Below are 20,716 nucleotides of genomic sequence, written 5' to 3'. Positions count from 1 at the left end.
AGTAGCGGTGCTAAAATCACCCAGCAGAGGAGACCGAAGATACAGCTTTCATTGCCAACTGCATGAAGACTGGAACATTCACCGTGCCGTTTTGGTTCTGCATGGTTTCCTATTATACGTGCAGCAATATGTTCCTATTATACTTACCATGTAGCATTAGCATTTCTCTTGGAAGAAAAGCACCATCGTTTTTTCTTGGTATTTCTAATTACGTTTACTGCCGATAACTACACTTGCTCTTTGCGACCAAAAGAGCAGGGTACGTAACACAAATAGATTAATTAAGCACCAAATTCCACAGCATTCAGCCTCCCCTGAACCTCATTTTGCTACGAAGGGCAACAAAGTCAGGATTTGAGAGCAAACAGGAGCATTTCTTAGCAAAGCTGGAAAAAAACCCTCAGTAATGCATTAAAAAAACAGTGGTTTACATTAACCAGATTTGCTTAGCGGTGAAAGAAAGCAGGATCCCGGCCTGTGTCCTCCTCAGCTGAGGGGCAATGCCTCCCAGTAAGTCCCTGGAACTGGGTCCAAAGCACCTGGTGGCTGACACCTAAAGGCCCGTGGGGGCAGTGGGTCAGGCTGTGGGCACAGCTGAATGCAAACTGCAGCAGGTCCATATCCGGGTTTGCCCACAAACCTCTGACGAGGAACCTGTTACCTAAAGCACTGCAGGCACACATGTCGAATGTTAATAAAGATAAAAATATACTTTGAATAAATAAAATTGAATTAATTAGTGGTTTAATCCAATTCCCTAAAAATATTTGACCTTGTCAAATGAAGAGGATGGCCTTATAATTTCTGATTTTTACATTTTTAGAATTAAAGAGTAATCAAATGCATGCAGCTTTGCATATAAATCAACCTTGACCTTTCGGTGAACTGTTTTGGTAAAAATAAGCAGTATTCTCACTGTTCTTTTCTCTGGAAGCCAGAACAGACAGAGCAGAAGAGGATTCAGTTCAGTGAAGAACACAGTGCTATAATCATATCAGAAACACATTCATAAGCTCCCACTACTCTGAGCGCTTATTGCTCTTTCTTCTCCAAAACCTCCCGATTTCTAAAACTTCCCCTTTCCTACAAAGTCTGAGCCTTGTATCTCAGCGCTCCTTTGGATTAGATGTTTCAGCCTCCCAAAGCTGATAACTCAAGGTTACACCTTGAAGCTCTCATACAGCCTTTTATTCTGAGGAACGACTCACTACCAAGAGAATTATTTTGTACGGGGAACTGAAAAAAAAAAAACACAAAAAAAAGCCCACAAAAAAAGCCTTAAAAAATGAACCTTAAAATCAATCTGCAGAAATCGCTTTGCACAGAATGCAAAGGCAGGGATGGGAGGCAGCTTCTGGAAAATTATATTTTCTTAAAAAAAAGCAAACCCCAAACAACAGAACAATGAAAGAGGAGGAGGATGGAACATGGCTTGAATTTCTAATTGACTGCAGGCAGGCTATGGAGACAAACAGAAGAGAACATACCCGTTTTTCCCGTGTTTTTCATCCAAGTCTTGTTAGAAGATTCATTGTCAAAACCATCGAGCTGCAGTTCCTGATACTCATCTCCAACATGAGCCTGATGGTCCACGATGTCTATGGGAGACTGGTGGGACCCCCCGCACTTCTCGCTGGAAGTAACCCAGTGCTCGGGACCATAGGTACCTGTTAACAAATACAAATCAAATTAACATTCCAGTGGCTCCTTAATTCTGGATTATGCTTAAGTAAGAGGATGAATCATTAGGCTCCCCAGGTAACATCACTGCTGCTACACCTCGTGCATCTGAAAGAGGTTAAGACTTGTAAACTTATGAAGAGATCAAAAACCATTAGCTTCATGCAGTACTCAAACTTTGCCTCTGGCAGTAACAAACAATACCTCTTTTTTTTTTTAATTACTATTCTATAAAACTGTCTGTAATTCCCTCATGCGTATGTTACGAATTAGCACGGGTTTACAGGAACTTTCCTAAAGCTTCAGCCATGATATATGAGTATGCATTTACCTTCTTAGAAGAGATACACAATGTACCAGCCAGGCATTAACTTGCTCTTCTACAATGCTCTAATTAGATAATACGATCTTTATTAATGATCTCATTTCTTCAGAAGGTTTTAAAGCCAGAAAAAATGAAAATGAAGAATTAGAGCAAATAGGACATTAGTAAATTTGAAGAAAACAGCAAAGGAAAAAAAGACATCTCTTGCTGGAGGAAGTGAAGACAACAGTGACCTGCCAGGAAAATGCTGTAACTTTTTGGTGTTCCTCTTACACAAATTTTCTATTTATTAGCCAGGAGGAGTTTAGGTTCTGGAAAGCAATCTGTGCATCTGTACGGGCGAGCCCATCGCTGGCTGCCACAGAGGGCAACAAGGGATGAGCTTCAGCTCTGAGGAGCAATGTCAGAGCAGCCTCTGTCCCCAGCACACCAGGTGTATGGCGGGTCCTGATGTACTCAGCATCATGCACTGAAGTGTTTCTAAGTGGTTTCTGAAGCAGCTGTTGTCACATCTGTACACCCAATTCACAAAGGACAGGAGGTGCAGAGTTTCTTTTTCTGTTCTGGAGCTTTCACCTGCCCCAGATTCCTTCTTGGTGTGTTAATCTTGGTCCCTAACCCCCATCCCTAACCCTGAACTGTTCAGCTAAACTTTGCAGTGGGATTGCCCTGGCCCCTCTGCCATGGGAAGGAAGGCAGTGATGCATCACAGAGTGGCACGGTGCTGTGAGAGGCAGTGGCACAACGCACTGCTCAGCCTGCAGAAGCTGCCTGCCCCCACCTGCACTCGCTCAGCCCATTCTATAGCTCTCCAGCAAGAACGGTCAATAAAAATAGCAAGTGGAAGGAAAAGGTTTCAGACAAAGACCTTGCCATTCCCAGCACACACCAGCTCCAGATGCAATACAACACCAGGAACCTCTGCACACAGAGGAGGATCTCCAGTGAATTTCACATTTTTCTTATGACCTCCTGCTCCAACTCTTAAATTGTATTAACAGAGACTAAGAGATTATGTTTCTGGGAGTGCAAACAGCAGTTTAAGCTCCTGAAATAACAGCACACAGTTCCTGCAAAGCGCTCCTCACTTACAGTTCCTGAAGAGCTTTGCAGCAGGGCTCCATTATTCTCATGCAAAGACAGGGAAATTGATGATGGGAAAGAAGAGGTTTCCCTCATCCACAACAGCCAAGTTACAGGGCAGGGCTGACCCCTGCTCCGCCAGCCCCTCAGATGCCACACCAGCTGTGCACCTCCTGAACCACCCAGTCACCATGTCTGCTCAACAGGCACGCAGCAGCAAACGATGCACCATTTATTACCCCAGCATCTGAGAAACACGCAATCTCAATTAGTGCCATCCAACCCCAGTGGTTGTGAAGGCCAGCTCCATTGGCGCAGGGTTCCAATGAGTGTCTGAGTGTGAGATGACTTTTCCCACTTTCCCTCGGGCCGCTGCAGGACACTCAATCAGTAATCAGATGTTGTGCAGTACCCATCACGTGCAAATGCTGAATGGGAACCAAAACGACATGAAAGTGTTTTATTTTCAACTACAATTAAGCAAAATTGCAACACCCTTTAAAAATCACTCACATTATTTGCCCAGGTTAAAAAAAGCTCAGTTTCATTTATCTCATTGTTCAACTTGTATTGTCAGCAAAAGCCACTTTCAGTTAATTTCCCAATGTACCGCAACTAAGGAGAACAAAATTATTAAAAGCCCTACGTGGGGAAAACTAAATGTGTTCCACTTGTACTCTTTTTTTTTTTCTTCCTGAATCAGAATGCTCTCAGCAATTGTTTTGCAGTGAATTAACTGGCAATTGAGATTTACTTTCCATACAACCATGCATTTATTCCATGAAATTTAGGAATTTGCTTTAAAATGTTCAGTAGCGCCCAAAATCATCAAACCTGCCAGCTCTCATTTTTGGCTTTGTTATAAACATAGGGTGAGCTTTTCAAAAGCACTCTGCTCGCAGAGGCTATCGCAGTGGTTTCAGCTGTGCTTTCAAAGGAAGCTGAGCACTCACATCCCTGTAAGCATTTCGGTGACCCTTCAGTCAATGGGGAGATTGCAATTTTGAATAAGCCAACCTATTTTAACAGGGATTGTAGGGTTACCTACATGCATCTTGTCACAAAGGTTTTTTTTTCTCTCTAAAGTGTAGCCAGCTCTCAGCCAATTTGCAGTGGAAACTGTCTTAGCAAAATGAATAAAACAAGCCATAAGGGTAAATAAGCAAACAAAGCACCATGGTGAGTTAAAACCTCAAGTGACTTAGGTACCTGCACTGACTCCTACTGAAATGTAATTTTTCCCAGCACTGACTTCTTCTATATGAAAGCTTTTATGTCTTTGTATCACTTAAAAAAACCTCAACAAACACATGCTCTTCTTTTTGCAATCTTTGTATCACTTAAACCCCCTTCCCCCCAAAAAACAGAACACACTGTCTTCTTTTTCCAATTTAACTTGTTGGAATTAGTTTAATACAGCAACACATCTCTTTCTATAAATACAGAATCTTCACTTGGTTCTAAATCTGTAATTTACCCCCAAAGCAGTGCTATCTGCTATCCTCATGTGCTAGCATTCGTTTCCATGCTTAAAATGTTTCCATACTGGTGCTGCATTATTAAAGGAAAATCGAATGCAATGAAACTCAGCAATTCATGGGGTTGAATTCAATTCAACCCCAACCAAGCACTGCAGCTGTGACTCCAAGTCCTGACATCCCAAATTACAGCCACAAGGCTAAGCTCTGATTTAGAGGTTCAAGACCTGCTAGTTAAAATCAGCACAGGATGTATAAACGGCCGCATTTTTCATTAATTTCTTTCAGAACTTTTTGATATGCAAAGCATTACATGCAGTATGACCCACACTGTTATGGCAGCGATTGCAGGCAGAAATAGAGGCCACAACCTCAGCAGCTCAACTCCAACAATTAGAGGGATGAAACAGGGCTGGGGAGGCAAGAAAGAAGGACATTTTTAGTTCTGAGTTTGAGACAGAAGTAAATGAACTCCTCCTCCTCCTACCCAGAGAAAATAAGCGCAACAAAACGTAATCAGGAAGAGTGCAGTGGGATTCATTTACTTGCTAGTAGCCATCATGCTTAAGCCTAACAGCCTGCTTTTTTCATGGACATTCAAGTGCAGTTTTAATTGAAACTGATCTTCCACTACGGATTTCAAATTAATTCTTCTTCCAAGTGTCTCATGCTCCAGACATCCTTGCCTTGCAAAAAACCCTATATCATTAGAGGAGGAAATAGAACACTTTTTCTAAGCTTGCAGGTATTGATTACCTATTCCTCCCATCAAAGCACAATTGCCATTCTGCACTGTATAAATCTCCTCAGTGTTAGACACTTTATAAAGTACCAAGAATTATATCATTAATCATTTGCAGTTGCACCTGTCTTGCTTTATTGAATTCTTTGTTTTTTAGAACTTTAAATAAATGCTTTTAAATAAATAAATTAAAACATGACACTAAATAAAGACTCTGTTTCACTTAAACCTAGCAAAAAAGCCCTTTCATTCTGTGCCTGACATTTACCCATCCGAGACACAGTAACTTACGGCTGTTTGCATTTCATTTTTCCAACTGTGAGCACGATGGCTTTAATCAAATAAAATTTGGAATGAGTTCGAATCGACCTTTGGAGAGTTGACAAATAACTCAGTTTTCAAAACCCGAGCAAGAGAAGAGACCTCATCAGCGCTAACACACAACGCGTGCTCCCACTGCCACGTGGGGACGACGTGCAAACAGAGGTGGACACAGCAGTGCCCCCGCAGAGCTGGGCCTACTGCTCACAACATGCAGATGGTGTCGCCCAGCCTCGTCCAAAGCAACACGACGCTCCCTGGATTCACCAATCTTTTCTCATGCAAAATCTTTCCCTAAATGACTGCAGAATTCTTTAATAGCTTTTTAATTCACAGGCTGCTCTTTAAATAGAATCCAAGATTCCTTTTCTCCTTCCTGTTGCTGTACAACCTAAACAGTGAGCAGTCTTCATTAAAGAAAGCCCATTAAAATAATGTTTTATGTATAAAATATAATTAAAGCTTTTATAAAAACTTACATATTTTTTTTCCTCCACAAATCTTTTGCTTAAACGATCTCTTATCATAACCAGTGGCATCTTCTTGATTTTAAATCACTTCCAGTTAATGGATGAGCTATATGGATACTGATGTGTAACAAATATCAACATCCAGATGTAGTTTGACAGACATTAGCTATTTATGAGTAATCTGATTTGGATCATTCATTTCCAAGCTTAGAAAAAGGCAGAAAAATGAACACTTCTTTTTCTTAATTTTACTTATTTTTAACACTGTCACAAAAATGCGACTTTAAACTTCATGTCTGGCATGAAAAGAGCCGGTCTTGTCTTTTTTTATTTTGATTTTTTTTAATTGATCTTCCTTAAAAAACAAAATTTTATCAGACAAATGTATTCGATACCTTTAAACTCCTTACGTTTGAGTTGCAAAGCAACCCAAATCCCTCACACTACTGTGATTAAGACAAATCAGCTTTTTAACTTCATGGGGGCATCCTACCCCATCGTGTTAATGCACGAGATCATTCATCAGCAGTTACCTGCAAGGCAGATAAGCAGAGAGCCATAAGGAAAATGGCACGGTGGAAAGGCTTACATCCATCCTCGCTTCTGGTCCTGCTTTGCCCTCACTGCCCCACCTGCGGGTGGCTCATGCTGCTCCCTCACACATTGCTATTTCCAATGCCAACAGAAGTCACCCTCATATGGAGACAGGAGCTCTGCTATGGGCAGCATACCTGGATTACACGTGAAGTAGCAGTGCTCTCTTTTGCCTGGCTCAGAAGGATGCAAGATTTATGTAAGCTCACCCAAAATAGGGCAGAAGATGCACTAAGCAGTGGCTTGGTAACTCCTTGAATGGCAATGACCTGCCCAACCAACTCGGCAACATTAAGGATGTAAACATCTAAAGATTTAAAGTGTTACTTGATGCCATAAACCAAGACCTCCTCGTTATTTTTGCCATTTAGAAATAACTGGAGGGGACCAAGGCAGGTCCTCCCACCATGTGAGCAGGCACAGAAAAGCCAGAGCAGCCTCCCCTCATGCTGTGACCTCCAGCTTCCCCCGAGGAAGAAAAAATAAGGAGAATCCTGTAGGATAAAGCCAATAGGCAGCACACAGATATAAGGAAGGAAATAATTATTTGAATGACTGGCCGGGCTCTTGCTCAGCAACTTACCATTAGGCTGCAGGGGTAAAGGTATAAAAATCAGGGACATCTTCCAGGGGCTTTCACATTGCAGAGAAAGCAATCAAGTTGCTGAATCATTCTATTAGGGGGAAAAGTTGCTGTAAAATGATGGCGTACCAAACTCAAAGAGATGGCAAAAGAGCACGCAGTTAGAGTTCACAGTGCTGTTTTGAACAAAGATTTCAGGATTTCCTACCCTGAGGGAAAAGGGTTTTTCATTTTATTACTCTCTGTCATCACTCTGTTTAACACCAGACACTCGTGCTTGCAGAAAATTCCAATTACTGCTTGAAAAATGAGCCTGAATTCAGAGAGCAAGGTCCTGAGGAGCTCGCTGAGGCCCAGACAGGTGTAAGCATCACCCAGCCTGCAAACACAGCACAGGATGGAGTGCACGAGGCAGGCAGAGCTGCAAGCAGCCAAGGACAGGATTTTGGAGAACTGAAAGAAGCTGAAAAATTTTCTCCAAGAACAATTTCTGATAAGGGATATCTTAACCGGCAGTTGTTGGAACATACACAAATGCAGGAAGACAGAACAAAAAGGGTTTGGATTTAGATAACCTTTGAGGAATCGCTAGCAGCAACATCAGAAGCTCCAGCCCCACTTCTGCTTTCTGCACCAGTGCCACCACACCTACAGAAATGTCCAGCCATGGGCTTTAAAAGCAAAGCTCATCTTCAGAACGGATTGTATCAGTGATACTGCCTCACTGCCAAAATGTGGCAGATGCAAAGAAAAAGAAAGGCTTTAAACCATGCTTCTAAAATAAACTGCCCTATAATGTCTGCAGCTCTAAAACCCAAAGAGACAGGTAGGCATTCTTCTAAATGCCCACAGATGCTCCAGTTATTGCTGGATTCTTTAATTAAACATTCTAACCCTTAATTATCTTTGGCAAACAGTTTTAGTGCACGTTTTCAAAACCTTTGCATTCCTCAGCATGTATGTGAACACCTGTATCACACAGTTACATTGGGCTTTTCACATACACCTCCACACATACATATGCATACTTTCTGGATCCTAATTTTGTTCCCCAGCAAAGCGAGGTTGCTATGAATGTTGCATGAAGCTCCCACCATCCCTCTCAGCCTGCCAGCGGCACAGCATATGATGAAGGCCCAACAGCAAGAAACCCCAGGATCTTAGGACAAATGTTGCAGGAAGCTCCCAATAAACTCGAGAAATTGTAATGACTAAAGCAAGATTCTTCCAGAGACATTAAAGTTTGCATTTGTGATGTGAATAGTTTCCCTCCACACAAAAAGTGAAAGAGAAATGAAGTTCAGCTGTGCTGGCAAAATAGTTTTGGGGTTTTTTAGTTTGTGTTGGATAACAAACCCTTGACAGACACTGCTAACGAGCTCCTGAGTTCCATAAGTTACGTTTCAAAAATGTTTACGTTATAGTGAACACAGAGCATCACAATATCAATGAAATTAATATGCAAAAGTCCCAGAGTGGGAGGATAAGCTCTGGTATAGGAGGTGCCTGCTGGTGGCAAGTGACTGAGACAATATATATCTACATCCTCTGCTTTTCCTAATTTTCATTTTTAATAAATGCATCTGACACCTCACACCATTCATTTCATAACTGTACTGCGGACTTTTTAAAGCTGCTCACCCCTGAGACATGTAATAAACGAGGTGATAACTAACATTATAAGGAGAAAACAGAAGATTAATTTATCTGAAGACACTGTAAATTAACTTCCCCCTGTTCCCATACTAGTTGAGTAAAACTCCAAGAAGGGCTAGGGACTGACATAAAAATAGATTTTTTCATAAATAAGATCTAAAAAAGTATAAATCCTAATGGAAATCCGTGAATGAAGATGCATTCCGAATCAGTGCAGCTGCTCGATGACAGCAGTTGGTGCTGCTGGGAGGAGGCCATGTTTCTGCAGTGGGTGCCTTGGACAAGTCACACCTCTCTCTGTGCTCCTTTCCCTTTACAGAGCAACAGCTGTGTGATGATCACTGACAGCAGAAATGCTTGTATTGCTGCAGTGCCCCAGAATGGCAGGAAGGAAGGAAGGGCCCCACTCCTCCATGCAACATGCAGGTCCTGGCTCAAAACCTTGCAGCTGATCAATGTAAGGTGAGTGGCAGCAGCCCAATGTGCAGCACCTCAGGCTTCAAAACATACATTTCTCCTGGGCTGCCTGAACCCACTGTGTAACAATCTTGCTTCTTCTCCTTCTTAGCTGTAAAACCCAGCAGCATATGCCCTACATCCCAATGGCGATCAGACTTCCTATGGGACAAGAAGGAAACGCTGCCAGATCATCCAAATAGCAAAAGATAAAAGGTGAAATAAGCCTGGTGTTTCACGGTATTAAATGGATCAAGAATAAACACAGCACATCCAACCTTGATGTAAGTCATGGTCCCATTTGGGCTACTCCAAGAAGAAAGCACAGCACAGGAAAAGCTCTGAGAAAATAGAGGAAATAAGAGAAAGACGCTGGGCAGGAACCTTCCCCACCCTAGATCTGTGTGATGGGGAGCTTCAAGAAGAATCTGTGGAAAGAAGAAGAGGACCCAAATTTGGCGTGGAGCTAATTGCAGCATCCCTGCCAGCAGGCGAAGGGCCCCAGCTTGCGGCTTGCCCCAGCAGTGCTGTGCATTCCCCCTTGCAGGCAGACCTTGGGTTGCAACAGTGAGGCATGAGGAGCACCCTTGCCAGGGATCATGGCTTGTTTGACAGCCTGACTTAGGCCCCGCTCAAACATCAATGCTCCTGCGCTGCCAAGCACAGCAGCTCAGGAGATGGATGCTGAATGACAGTGACAGTAATAAGCTGTGACATTTAAGTCAGGAAATCTCAAATTCCCATCTTGCTTCTCTGTCTCCTTCCTACCACCAGGAGCAACACGCTTCACTTCATCCCTATCCCTTAAAAAGGGAGAAGTTCACCTGTCTCATCAGAGCAAAGATTGTTCAAAACTTGGGAAGAGCTGCAGAGATCAAAATAAAATAAGCAAAAAAAAGTAACTGTTTGAGACTCAACTGCCCTGCTGCAGACCCCAGCACCAGGCTGCCTGCATTGCACTTGGGAAAGATGAAGTTCCAATTACTTCTCATCACACACTTGAAATCCTACTGCTTCTCAACAGTATCCTTAATAGCCTTGATCTCACCAAAGAAACTGCTAACGTAAATGATGCCTCACTGTAACTTAATTACCTCCAATTTAGGTGGGTACGGGAACAGAAAGTACCTTCTCTTGATTCCCATCTGTTCCTGCTAACCAACCAAAGGAGCCTTCCCCAGAGCTCTGTCTCTGAGAGCCAATGTGAAAAAAAATACAGGAGAAAAGCGAGGAAAAGAACTGTATATTTTTATTGAACTTTTGCAGGATGCTGCTTAATAAAACACCCACAGAGAGTACGGAACAATATAGAGAGTATAAAGGAAGGGAGGGCTGGTATCAATAAAGCCTATCCAGAGGCACTGGTGGAGTGGAAGTACTCTTGATTTCAATAGAAACCTGCTACTGAAATGATTTCCACTTGTTGCTGTGGCTCTAGTTAAAAATTCACGCACAAAAAAGTCCTAATAAAGACAGGAAGGTAAAATTATCCACTGCTGAAAGACAAGTCACCTTTGGCTTTCCAGTATCCCCTGTAGGTCCTTGCCTGACCCAAGGACGGCAGCTGCAGGAGGACTGCACTGTTTAATTGTATCACAGGCAGCACTGCGGCCCCTGAAATCATTCATTATGCTTTGACAAACACCTTTCTTTTTTTTTCTTCCGAGGTGAAAATCAACTTTTGACCAACCAAGTCATTAATGGCATCCCTTTTATAAGAGACTTCCCAATCCAGCTGTCCCTTTCACTAATATGCACCAGCAAAACAGCTCTCGGGAGAGGTTCTGGGAGATAGCCAGCTTTTACTTAACAACACATCATGAACCCTGCCCTCAGCCACCATTAACATTCAGTCTATGTTTCTACCATTAATTTAAGAGCATCAGGAGTGAGAATAAATATGAAGACAATAAACAGCCCTAACATCCATCTTGAGGTACTCTACTTACAGCAGCAGGGCTGCCTGCTAAGGCACAGAACAGTTTATTACCATTTCTTCTTGTTTTCTTTCCATACCCGCCATTTCCCATATGTTATGTTAAACAGCTGGGATAAGTGTGCTTTCCTCCAGCACCGCACGACCAGAGAGCATCCCTTTAGGGAAGGTCACCCAAAGGCTTTGTCACCAGGATGGCTCCTCCCCACCTGTCCCATCACCCACTTCTCTCTGCCACAGGATGCTCCCAGCCCCCATGCAGCGCTCCCTGCCCCGTTCAGCCCAACCCTGCACCATGTTTACTCACAGCAGCGCTTGGACAGCCCATGGTGACATATACCATAAAATGGAATTTGGAGTGCATCACTTAGCTGTGAAATCTGTAAGATATTGGATTTATATGGTGTTTGCAGAGCACATTAGGAGATCATCATCATCGTGTCTTTTCAAGACAGCCGTAATTATTCAGGCTGTTATTCTATCTCACTGGTGCTTTTGAAAAAACTATTTAATATTAGCAAACCCTCACTAAAAGCAATGTTTTGGTTGAGAGACTAATCTTCCTATCAGTACACAGCCATACCTGGTCTTATCTACATTACCAATTCCCTGCTGATTGAGCGGATTCATTAACAACACAATCTCTGGCGACTGAAATGAAGCCTCATTCTTCGTATCACTAGTGCCTTGCTGTTTGCTTTTCCTTCACAGTGTGCACACAAGTAATTAACTTACTATGCTCCGCTAGCTCCTGACACATTACTTGGCATAGAAAAATTCACCAGCAGGTAGTTAAGCATGCAAAATATTTTCAGTAAAATGAACTTTATAACAAAGCACTACTTAGAAGAAATGCTGCTCTTTCTGATACAGCGCTAACATGCAGCACGCCGCCCGCACCGACAGCAACTCTTCAAGTGCTGAGGAAATATATCACTTCTACCAATTTTGTTCAACGTGTAGGAAGCTTCTTTAGGGATTAAAGCTGGCAGGCTGTAAAAGGCGATCACTGAAAGGATGAGCGTGGAGATCAAGCCGATCAGTCCTTGGGAAAGCGTCACATAACAAGGACAGACAGAAGATCCATAAGGTACAGGAGAAAAAAAAGGGGCAACAGGAAACAAAGCAAAGAGGAGAATCACTTCAGTGCAGCACTACCGAGGCTACTGGTGTCTGCAAGTACAAAAGAACAATGCATTCCCACTTCTACATGAAATAAAGACAAGGATTTTGCTATTGTAAGCCTAGAGTGCAATGACAGTGAAATCTCCCTGAATAACAACGTGCAATTTATTAAACACCTCACCTAAATGACTCTGCTCAGGAACGGGACTTGAAATATTCGAGTAATCTCAGTAACATCAAGAATAAAACTGGAGTGAAATTACTTGTAAGGTTTTCTTTGCAGGACGGAAGCTCAGGGCACAAACTGCCATCACAGAACACGGCACTGCCCCAGTGCAATGCACAGTGGGATGAAATGTGGAAGGCAGCCTCTGCCCAAAGCAACAGCGCTGGCACTGACTTTCACAATACAAAAACACCACAGACTTTGTGGGGTGTTGCTCTGATCGGAACATGCTCTGAACTATGACTTAATAACCTTAATAATTGCTCTGTACCAGAGAATGGAAGCATGCAATCCTCATGCCACACCACTGCAGTCCGGATAGTGTCCTACTAAACAATTTGCCATTCGCTCTGCACAGACCCAGTCCTTCCTTTAAACCAAAAGTATCCAAATCTCTAAAATGCACATAAAAATACTTAAGAAGCAGCAGGAAACTTGGCTAGGATAAAGACCCATTCACAGCATTATTAACCACAACTTTGACCTTTTCTGACAAATTCCTGCTCAGAAATTCTACAAATGCATTGACCTAAAGTAGGGGAAATTGTGATCTTTAAGTTTTCCTTTCACACAAGGAAAAATCCTTCTGAAGTCCTGGAAAATAAAACTTTTCTTCTGCTCAGTTTAGTCCAGAAGACATGTATTTGTTCCTCCTCCTTTCATGCACCACAAGGCATGTGCCTTTGCCAGCCCCAGACCGTGGTTTCTACTCTCTTGGTCACAGAAGTTAGTTCCTCATGTGCTGCTGCAACAATTTGTGCTTGTGGCAGAAGAATTAGATCTGCGGAGGACAGAATTCACTGTGATTTGTGCATATCATTTTCCTCTATTCTTACACTGCTTTCAACGGCTCATTTAAATATAGCTCCTGTCATATCCATCATCTTCAGTTCACCTGCTAAGCAGAACCACACGCTCCACCTCCAACAGAGCCGGTCTTTTTCTAGGCTGTATAGTTTATACACATTTTAACTCTACCCCAAGCCTTAAATCCTAATTCAGTTACAATCTAGGTATTTGGCAAACAGCATTTCAATTTCCTTGACAGGAATATTAATGTACAGAATGGAAACCAGCTTCTGTTATTTCTAATTTCCAGCAAAAAGGAGCTCCTGTACTCAAGAGCTACCTCTATCTTCGAGTTACTCAGGTCTGTGAAGAGTTTACTCTATCAAGGAAAATCTTAACAACATCTCCAAAAGGCTGTTGAAACTTGCTGTGTTCCAGGGGATGGAATCTCAGGTTTTGTTTAGTTTTCCAGTACGTTCAGCAAGTAACCGATTTTCATGCCAGAAGAAACAGCTGGATAGCACATACTGACATGATGAGCAAGAGTCATTACTTTATAAAGTTACCTCTCCACAGAGCCTTAAAAACAGTCTTCACACCTTTCAAAAAACTATTCAGTGCTGTAGAAATCATGACTTCAGAAATCACTATTTGAGATTTCGTTTTTTAAAGGTTGTTTCGGCATTTAATTGCTCTCCAAGTTTCAATCTACTAAGGCCAGGTCATAAGCTTCCAGCCCAGCCTGCACTTTGCCTTCCCATGGTAGCTCACAAGAGGTCTTTGGGAGATAGCATTTCCTTGTTATGGAGATGCACACCTCTAAAGCAACATGCTCATACACTTCCATGGAATCCTAGTCTGTGTTTTACTGCTTTCAGATCTTCTCCAGCTTCCATCAAGCTTCTGGTGTCAGCCTTCAGCTCTCCCATCCATAAGCTGCTCAAAGAACACAGATCAGTTTTCTCCCACACTGTCACTCTCTCTGACTAAGAAACATAAATGTTCACAAACATTCTTTTTTCCCCCTCTTCTTTAAGTCAGTCCTTAATGGCCTCACCTACACAAATCTGGAAGCCAATTAAGCTTGTTATTATGTCACGATCAATTCCTACTACGCTCAACAGCGCTGCCCCACTGCACTGCTACACTGGTTTGTAGCTCTGCAGTAGCTATTATGTTACAACAAAGTGCTTTTTGAGAGGAAATTCTTTCAGATATTGTTTTGTTCAGAGGAAAATCCATGACTGGAAATTCTTGCAAGTCCAAATCTACAAGAACAAGTTAAGAGTATCCTGAGTATGAAAAGGTAATTGCAGAAACAGTGTTTGGCCCCACGGACCAAAATAGGTAATTAAATACAATCCTTCTAATTATCAAGCATGTCTTAGGTAATTTAATGCATTTATTAAAGATGTAGCTGGTGGACTTGAGAGCATGCAGTCTTGGCCTCGTGAGAGTGAACTACATCCAGCTTTCATAACCAGAAATTTTGCAGACTCCTTGACTTCAGTGGAAAGTCTGAAAATACGAAAGAAGAAAGGTGCAGGAGCCAGAAGGCAAACAAGGACATTAAAATTACCACCATTTTTCTGTCCCCTCAGATTTACTCTGGTCGGCCTCATTACTTCTGATCCTGGCTATACTCCCATGTACCTGAGTTTATTGACAAATACCAACAATCTACTTCCAGGCGAAATAACAGAAAGAACCCAAACCCATCAATACCAAGAGCAGGACTAATACAAGGGACTCATACAGGTGCCCAAACGCCAACTACCTTTCAGTGCTTGACTCAGACCCACTGCTATTAGCTTGCTAAAAAAGCACATTGCTTCAAGGATGCTTTTATTCTAAATAGCACCCGCATACTTCACACCACCTAGCAAGAAAAAAATTCTTCATTCTGAAGGAAATTCTGGATGTAAGCACTTATTCAAAGGAGCTAGTAAATCAGCAACAGAAGTTTATTAATTTAGTAGTTACTGAGACAGATCTTATCGATCTCCTTTACTCACACTCTGCCTCTGGAGTTTACCTCACAGCTCCAGTTTATACCTCGATTAAGCAGTTCAGAGAAGCCTTGCATTTTATAGCACGTACATCATGTAGCACAACGCTCGTGGTGTGACAACTTGCAAACGAAGTGGAGGATTTATTACCCTACAGGATGCCAGCTTTCCTCACCAGGGCAGCCAGCAGCAGTGGTTCTGACCCAACACCAGTTAGCCAGCCATCCCAGTTAGCTAGGTGCCATTACCAGCATTCACATGTTTCTATGAACATTTCTTTTTATAGGCTCTGACTCAGCGAAGTGCTTAAGCGCACACTTCGCTTTAAATGGCTGAATAATCCAATGTCTTTTTAGCAAATGTTTGACCCAAACTGTGTGAACAGTTCCAGCTGAAGGGCTCCTCATGCTTCAGACACTGGGCACTCACTTGGGTGCTCCATTCATTGCACAGATATAATATTATTCATGGGCTTCACGCTATGCATTTACTTAAGTGCTTTGCTAAACAAGGTCCAAAAAGCAAATATGCCACAGTCAGTTTATTTAATAACGCTTCTACAGATTCAGTTCTAAACTGTCGAGCATTTTAACGAGGAAAACTGTATAACCATAGGATTTACCACAATTTCTTTCACCTTGATTTAGCACTGACTACAAGTGTGGCAACAGGGTTCAATAGAAAACACTGTGATCTGCACCCCCTCCACTTCTCTCTTCCACAGAGGAAGGATGCTCTTGGAGAATGCATTTCTCCCTTCTCCAGCATCTCAAGTCCCACCACGCATTTCAGTCTCAAAAATCCCATATTTTACTACAAAATGACCAGAGAGTTCTCGGGGTCTTTTCACAGGAACTGCATTTTTTTCAAGTGAAGGAAACAGAGATTTTTGCATTCCTCTCTCACTGCAACATTTCAACATGGGAGCTGATTTTCTGCTCACTACAGAACTCCAGCATCTGTGGCTTTAAGAAAAACACCAAATCATGTGGGATTAACAATAAAACTAGCAGACTTGGCAGTGCTGCCTGCCCCCTTTGGGCCATTTCCATTGCGAGCAGCTCCCCGCTGACCCACACAATGCAAGGCTCCTTGCAAGTTCACTAGCTGCTGCTTCAGATGTTCCAAAATACCACGTTTTAAAAATTATTAGAAGACTTGAGGAAAAAAGGCTGCCAAGCGACCAACCTGAAAAGCCATCTCTGTAAATGTGATAGATAAAAAGGCAGAGAATGCAATTCACACCTAGCACACATCTGCCCGGCGAGCAGAATGCCTTCTGTGCGCAGCGTCAGGTGCCCTTGTTTCAGATGAAATCCCCATGGTGGGGCTGCAGGTGAGGGGTTCTGCTCAAGAGGTGGTTGGAGAAACCAAATTAAAAGGGGTAATAACATAAACAGAACCAGATGCACCTGAGAAAAAGAAAGTAAAATTGCCTTAAGAGAGAAACGGACTAAGCTCTTCTGACCAGTAGCTGTAAAAAGTGAAATAAATTTAGATATTCTTTTCTGAAGAAGGAAGAAAGCTATTTAATAAGTGTTATTAAGATAAAGCAGAATAACTATAATATAGAAAACTGCTCATTACTTGAGGCTTAATTGGTTTTATAGTTGGTGAAGAAGCGGTAATTACTACACCAAAAAAAGATTTATATTTAGAGATAATTTGTTTTTTGGCACAGAACAAGAATGCCACTTGGATATTAACCCAAAATTTTGCCAGAACACATGCAATGCCATCCGTTTGGAACTGAACACTGACAACTGCACAACTCCCTGTGAAAAGAAAAAATATTGATTATAGCAAGGAATGTAATTGTAGTGTGTTCTGAAGCAGAGCTTCGATACACTTATAGTTATTTATTCAATGCCCTCTCACTGTTTGCCTCGTTTGTTTATAAATATTTACCCTGCACTATCTTCATAAAACAATAATTATTCAATGTGCACAGCAACAAGAAGACATTAGAGATCTAGCTGTGTGTTTTTCCATTCTAATCTGTAGGACAATATTTTAACTTGGTTTTAAAAAGTCCTTACAGCCCAATGTCCTGAGCTGCCTTTGCATGCAAACATGTACCGAAAGGCAGCGCTTCTGCTCACAGGGTGCCAACCTGACATGGCACAGAAGAGCCCTGCTGCACATCACCGGCTCCTGTAGGAGCAGTGACATCTGAGGACGTTTTGGTGACATTACAGAGGACAGCAGTGGCTGCAGCAACATATTCAACCCCCACAAAGCACTCAGTAATCCTTTACATGGGTACTAAAGAGGCACTTAAAAGGTAGCTTCTAAATGCCGAGTTTACTTCCCAGATGTTACACAGTCATAAAGCTTCGTAAATACGCCTCATGGACATCACGCTTGTCCTGCCCACCCCTGTCCCACACTGCATCCAATTTCACCAGTGCTAAAAAGGAAAAGCAAGTGTTTTTTTTTGATTTATCACCAGAATCTGGCTGGGCTCAGAGGCACCAAGATGAAGCACCACCAATTTGGTGATATACGCATCACCTCATTCCCTCATAAATCGTGGTTATAAACAAATACCGGCAAGACAGCCGAGGTTAGAAACAATAAAAGGCTTGTAGGCCAATTTTTATTTAAGTTGATTGTATTTCAAGATAATATCCTTTAAACTCTGGGAAACATGCTCCATCTGCTCTCCAGAGCCTCGGCAGGCTTGCGATTTCCTTCCACGTGCAATTGCAGCTGTTCGCCAGGACCCCAGCAGGCCCCCATGACCCAGCCTCCTTGTTCTCGCTCCCTCAACAGCGCAGGTGATGCCTCCAGCAGCGCTGAAGGCCACGCAAAGCCCCAGGCACTGCAGCCAACATTTAAATGAGGTTTTAGCAGCAGAGCGTTTTTTGCATTCCTTGCTTGATGTGAGCAGATGAGATGAGCAGGTTGAGCACCCAGCCCGGATCCACAGCTCTCCTCCTTCAGGGAACGGAGCCAGAATAACCTTACAGGCATGGCTCAAGGCTTTGTCCTCCATGGAGACACATAAATAGGATTTACTGGCAGCTTGGGAAGAGAACTCGCATGAACATCATTCCCTGGAGTAGCTTTGGTAACTGACCCCATACAGGTGCCTTTTTGCCATCTTTTTTTTATTTTTCAAAACCTTGCACATATATTGAATCAACTGAAAACGACTCAATAAAAATGAAATGCAGGAGGTACACTCTGTGATGACATACGAAAACATATATGTATTATGTACCTTAAATTTACAATGTAGATTTTGTAATCCCTCCAAAAATAATAATAAAGAAAAATACCAACAACAAAGCTCTGATGAGCCCAGCTATGAATTTTAATTCCTCAGAGATCATTCTGATTACTAATTACTAATCTCTCTCTATTGCTCTGGTAAACTTAAGGGAAGGATATTCCAATGGAATGGAGAACTGCAGGGTAATTTGCCATTCTGTTTTCACAAAGCAGGAAGCATTTCTAGCTACATTCAGCATCCAAACTTGCATATAAATGAATTCAAGTCAAAACAGATTCTTAATATTGCTTTCAACTTCATATTGTTTGCATAAATCACGCTTATTCCTTTATAGAGATTTTTTTTTTTTTAAACAGAATCACCATTAATAGCATGACATATCAGATATTATTCCAAATTTAAATAAAATCTGTTCATCATTATGGTCATTAGCTAATGGTCTTATTTTCCTTTGGGACCATAGGAAACATTAAAATTCAATTTATTTAACATTTACTTCTCATAAAACAAAAAGAAACATCATTTTCTTGCTATAGTGACAAATTCTCCAGGTCACAAAACTCATGAGAATCAGTTTAAAAAAAAAAAACTACAGAAAAAACCCAAGCAGAACTTTTTGAAACTAATGAGGTACAGAAGAGGGACATAAATATACACAGGAGCTTTTCCATAGGTTCTGCAAGCTTAATCTTGCAGCCACTTATTTTCCTACTGCCACAATGCCCAGGGTCCTTCAACCCCTCAACCCTTTGGGTTTGCTCATGGCACAACAGCCACGACAATCATAATACTGAGCATTTCAGCCCAGCAGGAATCCACTTTTCTCTTCTTAGATATCATTCACAGACTCCTTACCAAAAAACCCCCCACATCCTGAAGGATTGACATGCCGGAACATGAGGCCAGCGCCTCAGAACCACCAGAGCACCACTGTACAGACTCCAGCATGTACTGTGTTCCTTACGAGGACTGCAAGTGTTAAACAGCTGCATGTAAACCTTGGTTTTCCCTCGATTTGCATTGTTTAATCAAACTGATAAATGCATCCTTTTCACTTAAATTGATTTTCTTTTCAAAGCTCTCTTTGTCAGCTGATTTGTTAAGCGCTGGAGGACTGCACATCTCACTGAGTGCTGCTCTCCTGGGTATTCGCTCTCTGTACACTTTCCCCTGCAGGACTACCATGATTTCACTGATTATTTTCCAGTAGACACTTTGTTAGACCACTTATAAACATACTGACCTAATTGCTTTTAATTATTCCAGCGGAGTCTGCTTTTACAGTGGCTATTTGCTTCCAAACAAATAGAGAAATACTACTGCAGAAAGGAGCAAAAAATCCATATCCCCGGTCTCTCTTTGAAGCCTAAATCAATCAGAAGTTTAGCACACACTGTAAATGTTTATGTTCATGTGTATCTATTGTGCATGTATGCGTGCACTCTATCAGCCTATTTTACATCTACACCCATCTGTATATCACATAAGCCAAATGGGGCTAGGAAGATAGCAAACCCATTTAAATCTCAGCTTCAGGGACAGAGTGTTTTCTTAGCAGCTCCATGAAGGAGCCAAGCAAACTTTAGTGTTTTTACTTTCTTTCCTAGCATGTTTAGAAAACTGTTTGATTCTTAGCTCTCCATCCAGCCTGTTGGTATGCACATCCCCATGCTCATATGATAGCCATATCAACAGCACTGCTTAGAAATGCCTGAGAGGAGAGCTAAACAGAAAGTCAGTTACTCTGCACCCACCCTTTTAGCAACAACACAACTGATTGCCTTAGAATCTACAACATCATACAACCAAGGATTGGTTGGAAGGTTAACTGAAGTCAATGGCTTCAAGGGAAACAGTTCGCCAACCCTGGTGAGAACGATGCTCTTTCACATGGGGAAAATGGTAAGGGACAAAACTGAAACATTTCCAATGGCACCTGGAAGTCCATCCCAAATCTGGTGCAGATTTAGCAGCAGGGAGACAGGAAGAGTCATCATGGCCACTT

General features: G+C 42.1%; 1 protein-coding gene across 2 annotated transcripts in view; it reads right to left on the bottom strand.

Moving 5' to 3' along the window:
• The window catches only part of PTPRG (protein tyrosine phosphatase receptor type G), a 377,855-nt gene that overhangs the window by 174,757 nt on the left and 182,382 nt on the right, over positions 1–20,716 (bottom strand). For both annotated transcript variants that reach the window (XM_048957891.1, XM_048957892.1), the window contains one exon: positions 1,488–1,667. In XM_048957891.1, the coding sequence (XP_048813848.1) occupies positions 1,488–1,667 (180 nt within the window). The remainder of the gene's footprint in view (positions 1–1,487; positions 1,668–20,716) is intronic.

Source organism: Lagopus muta, chromosome 11 (assembly GCF_023343835.1).
Source record: "Lagopus muta isolate bLagMut1 chromosome 11, bLagMut1 primary, whole genome shotgun sequence".
NCBI classification, from domain to species: domain Eukaryota; kingdom Metazoa; phylum Chordata; class Aves; order Galliformes; family Phasianidae; genus Lagopus; species Lagopus muta.
This window is presented reverse-complemented; position numbering and strand designations above follow the sequence as displayed.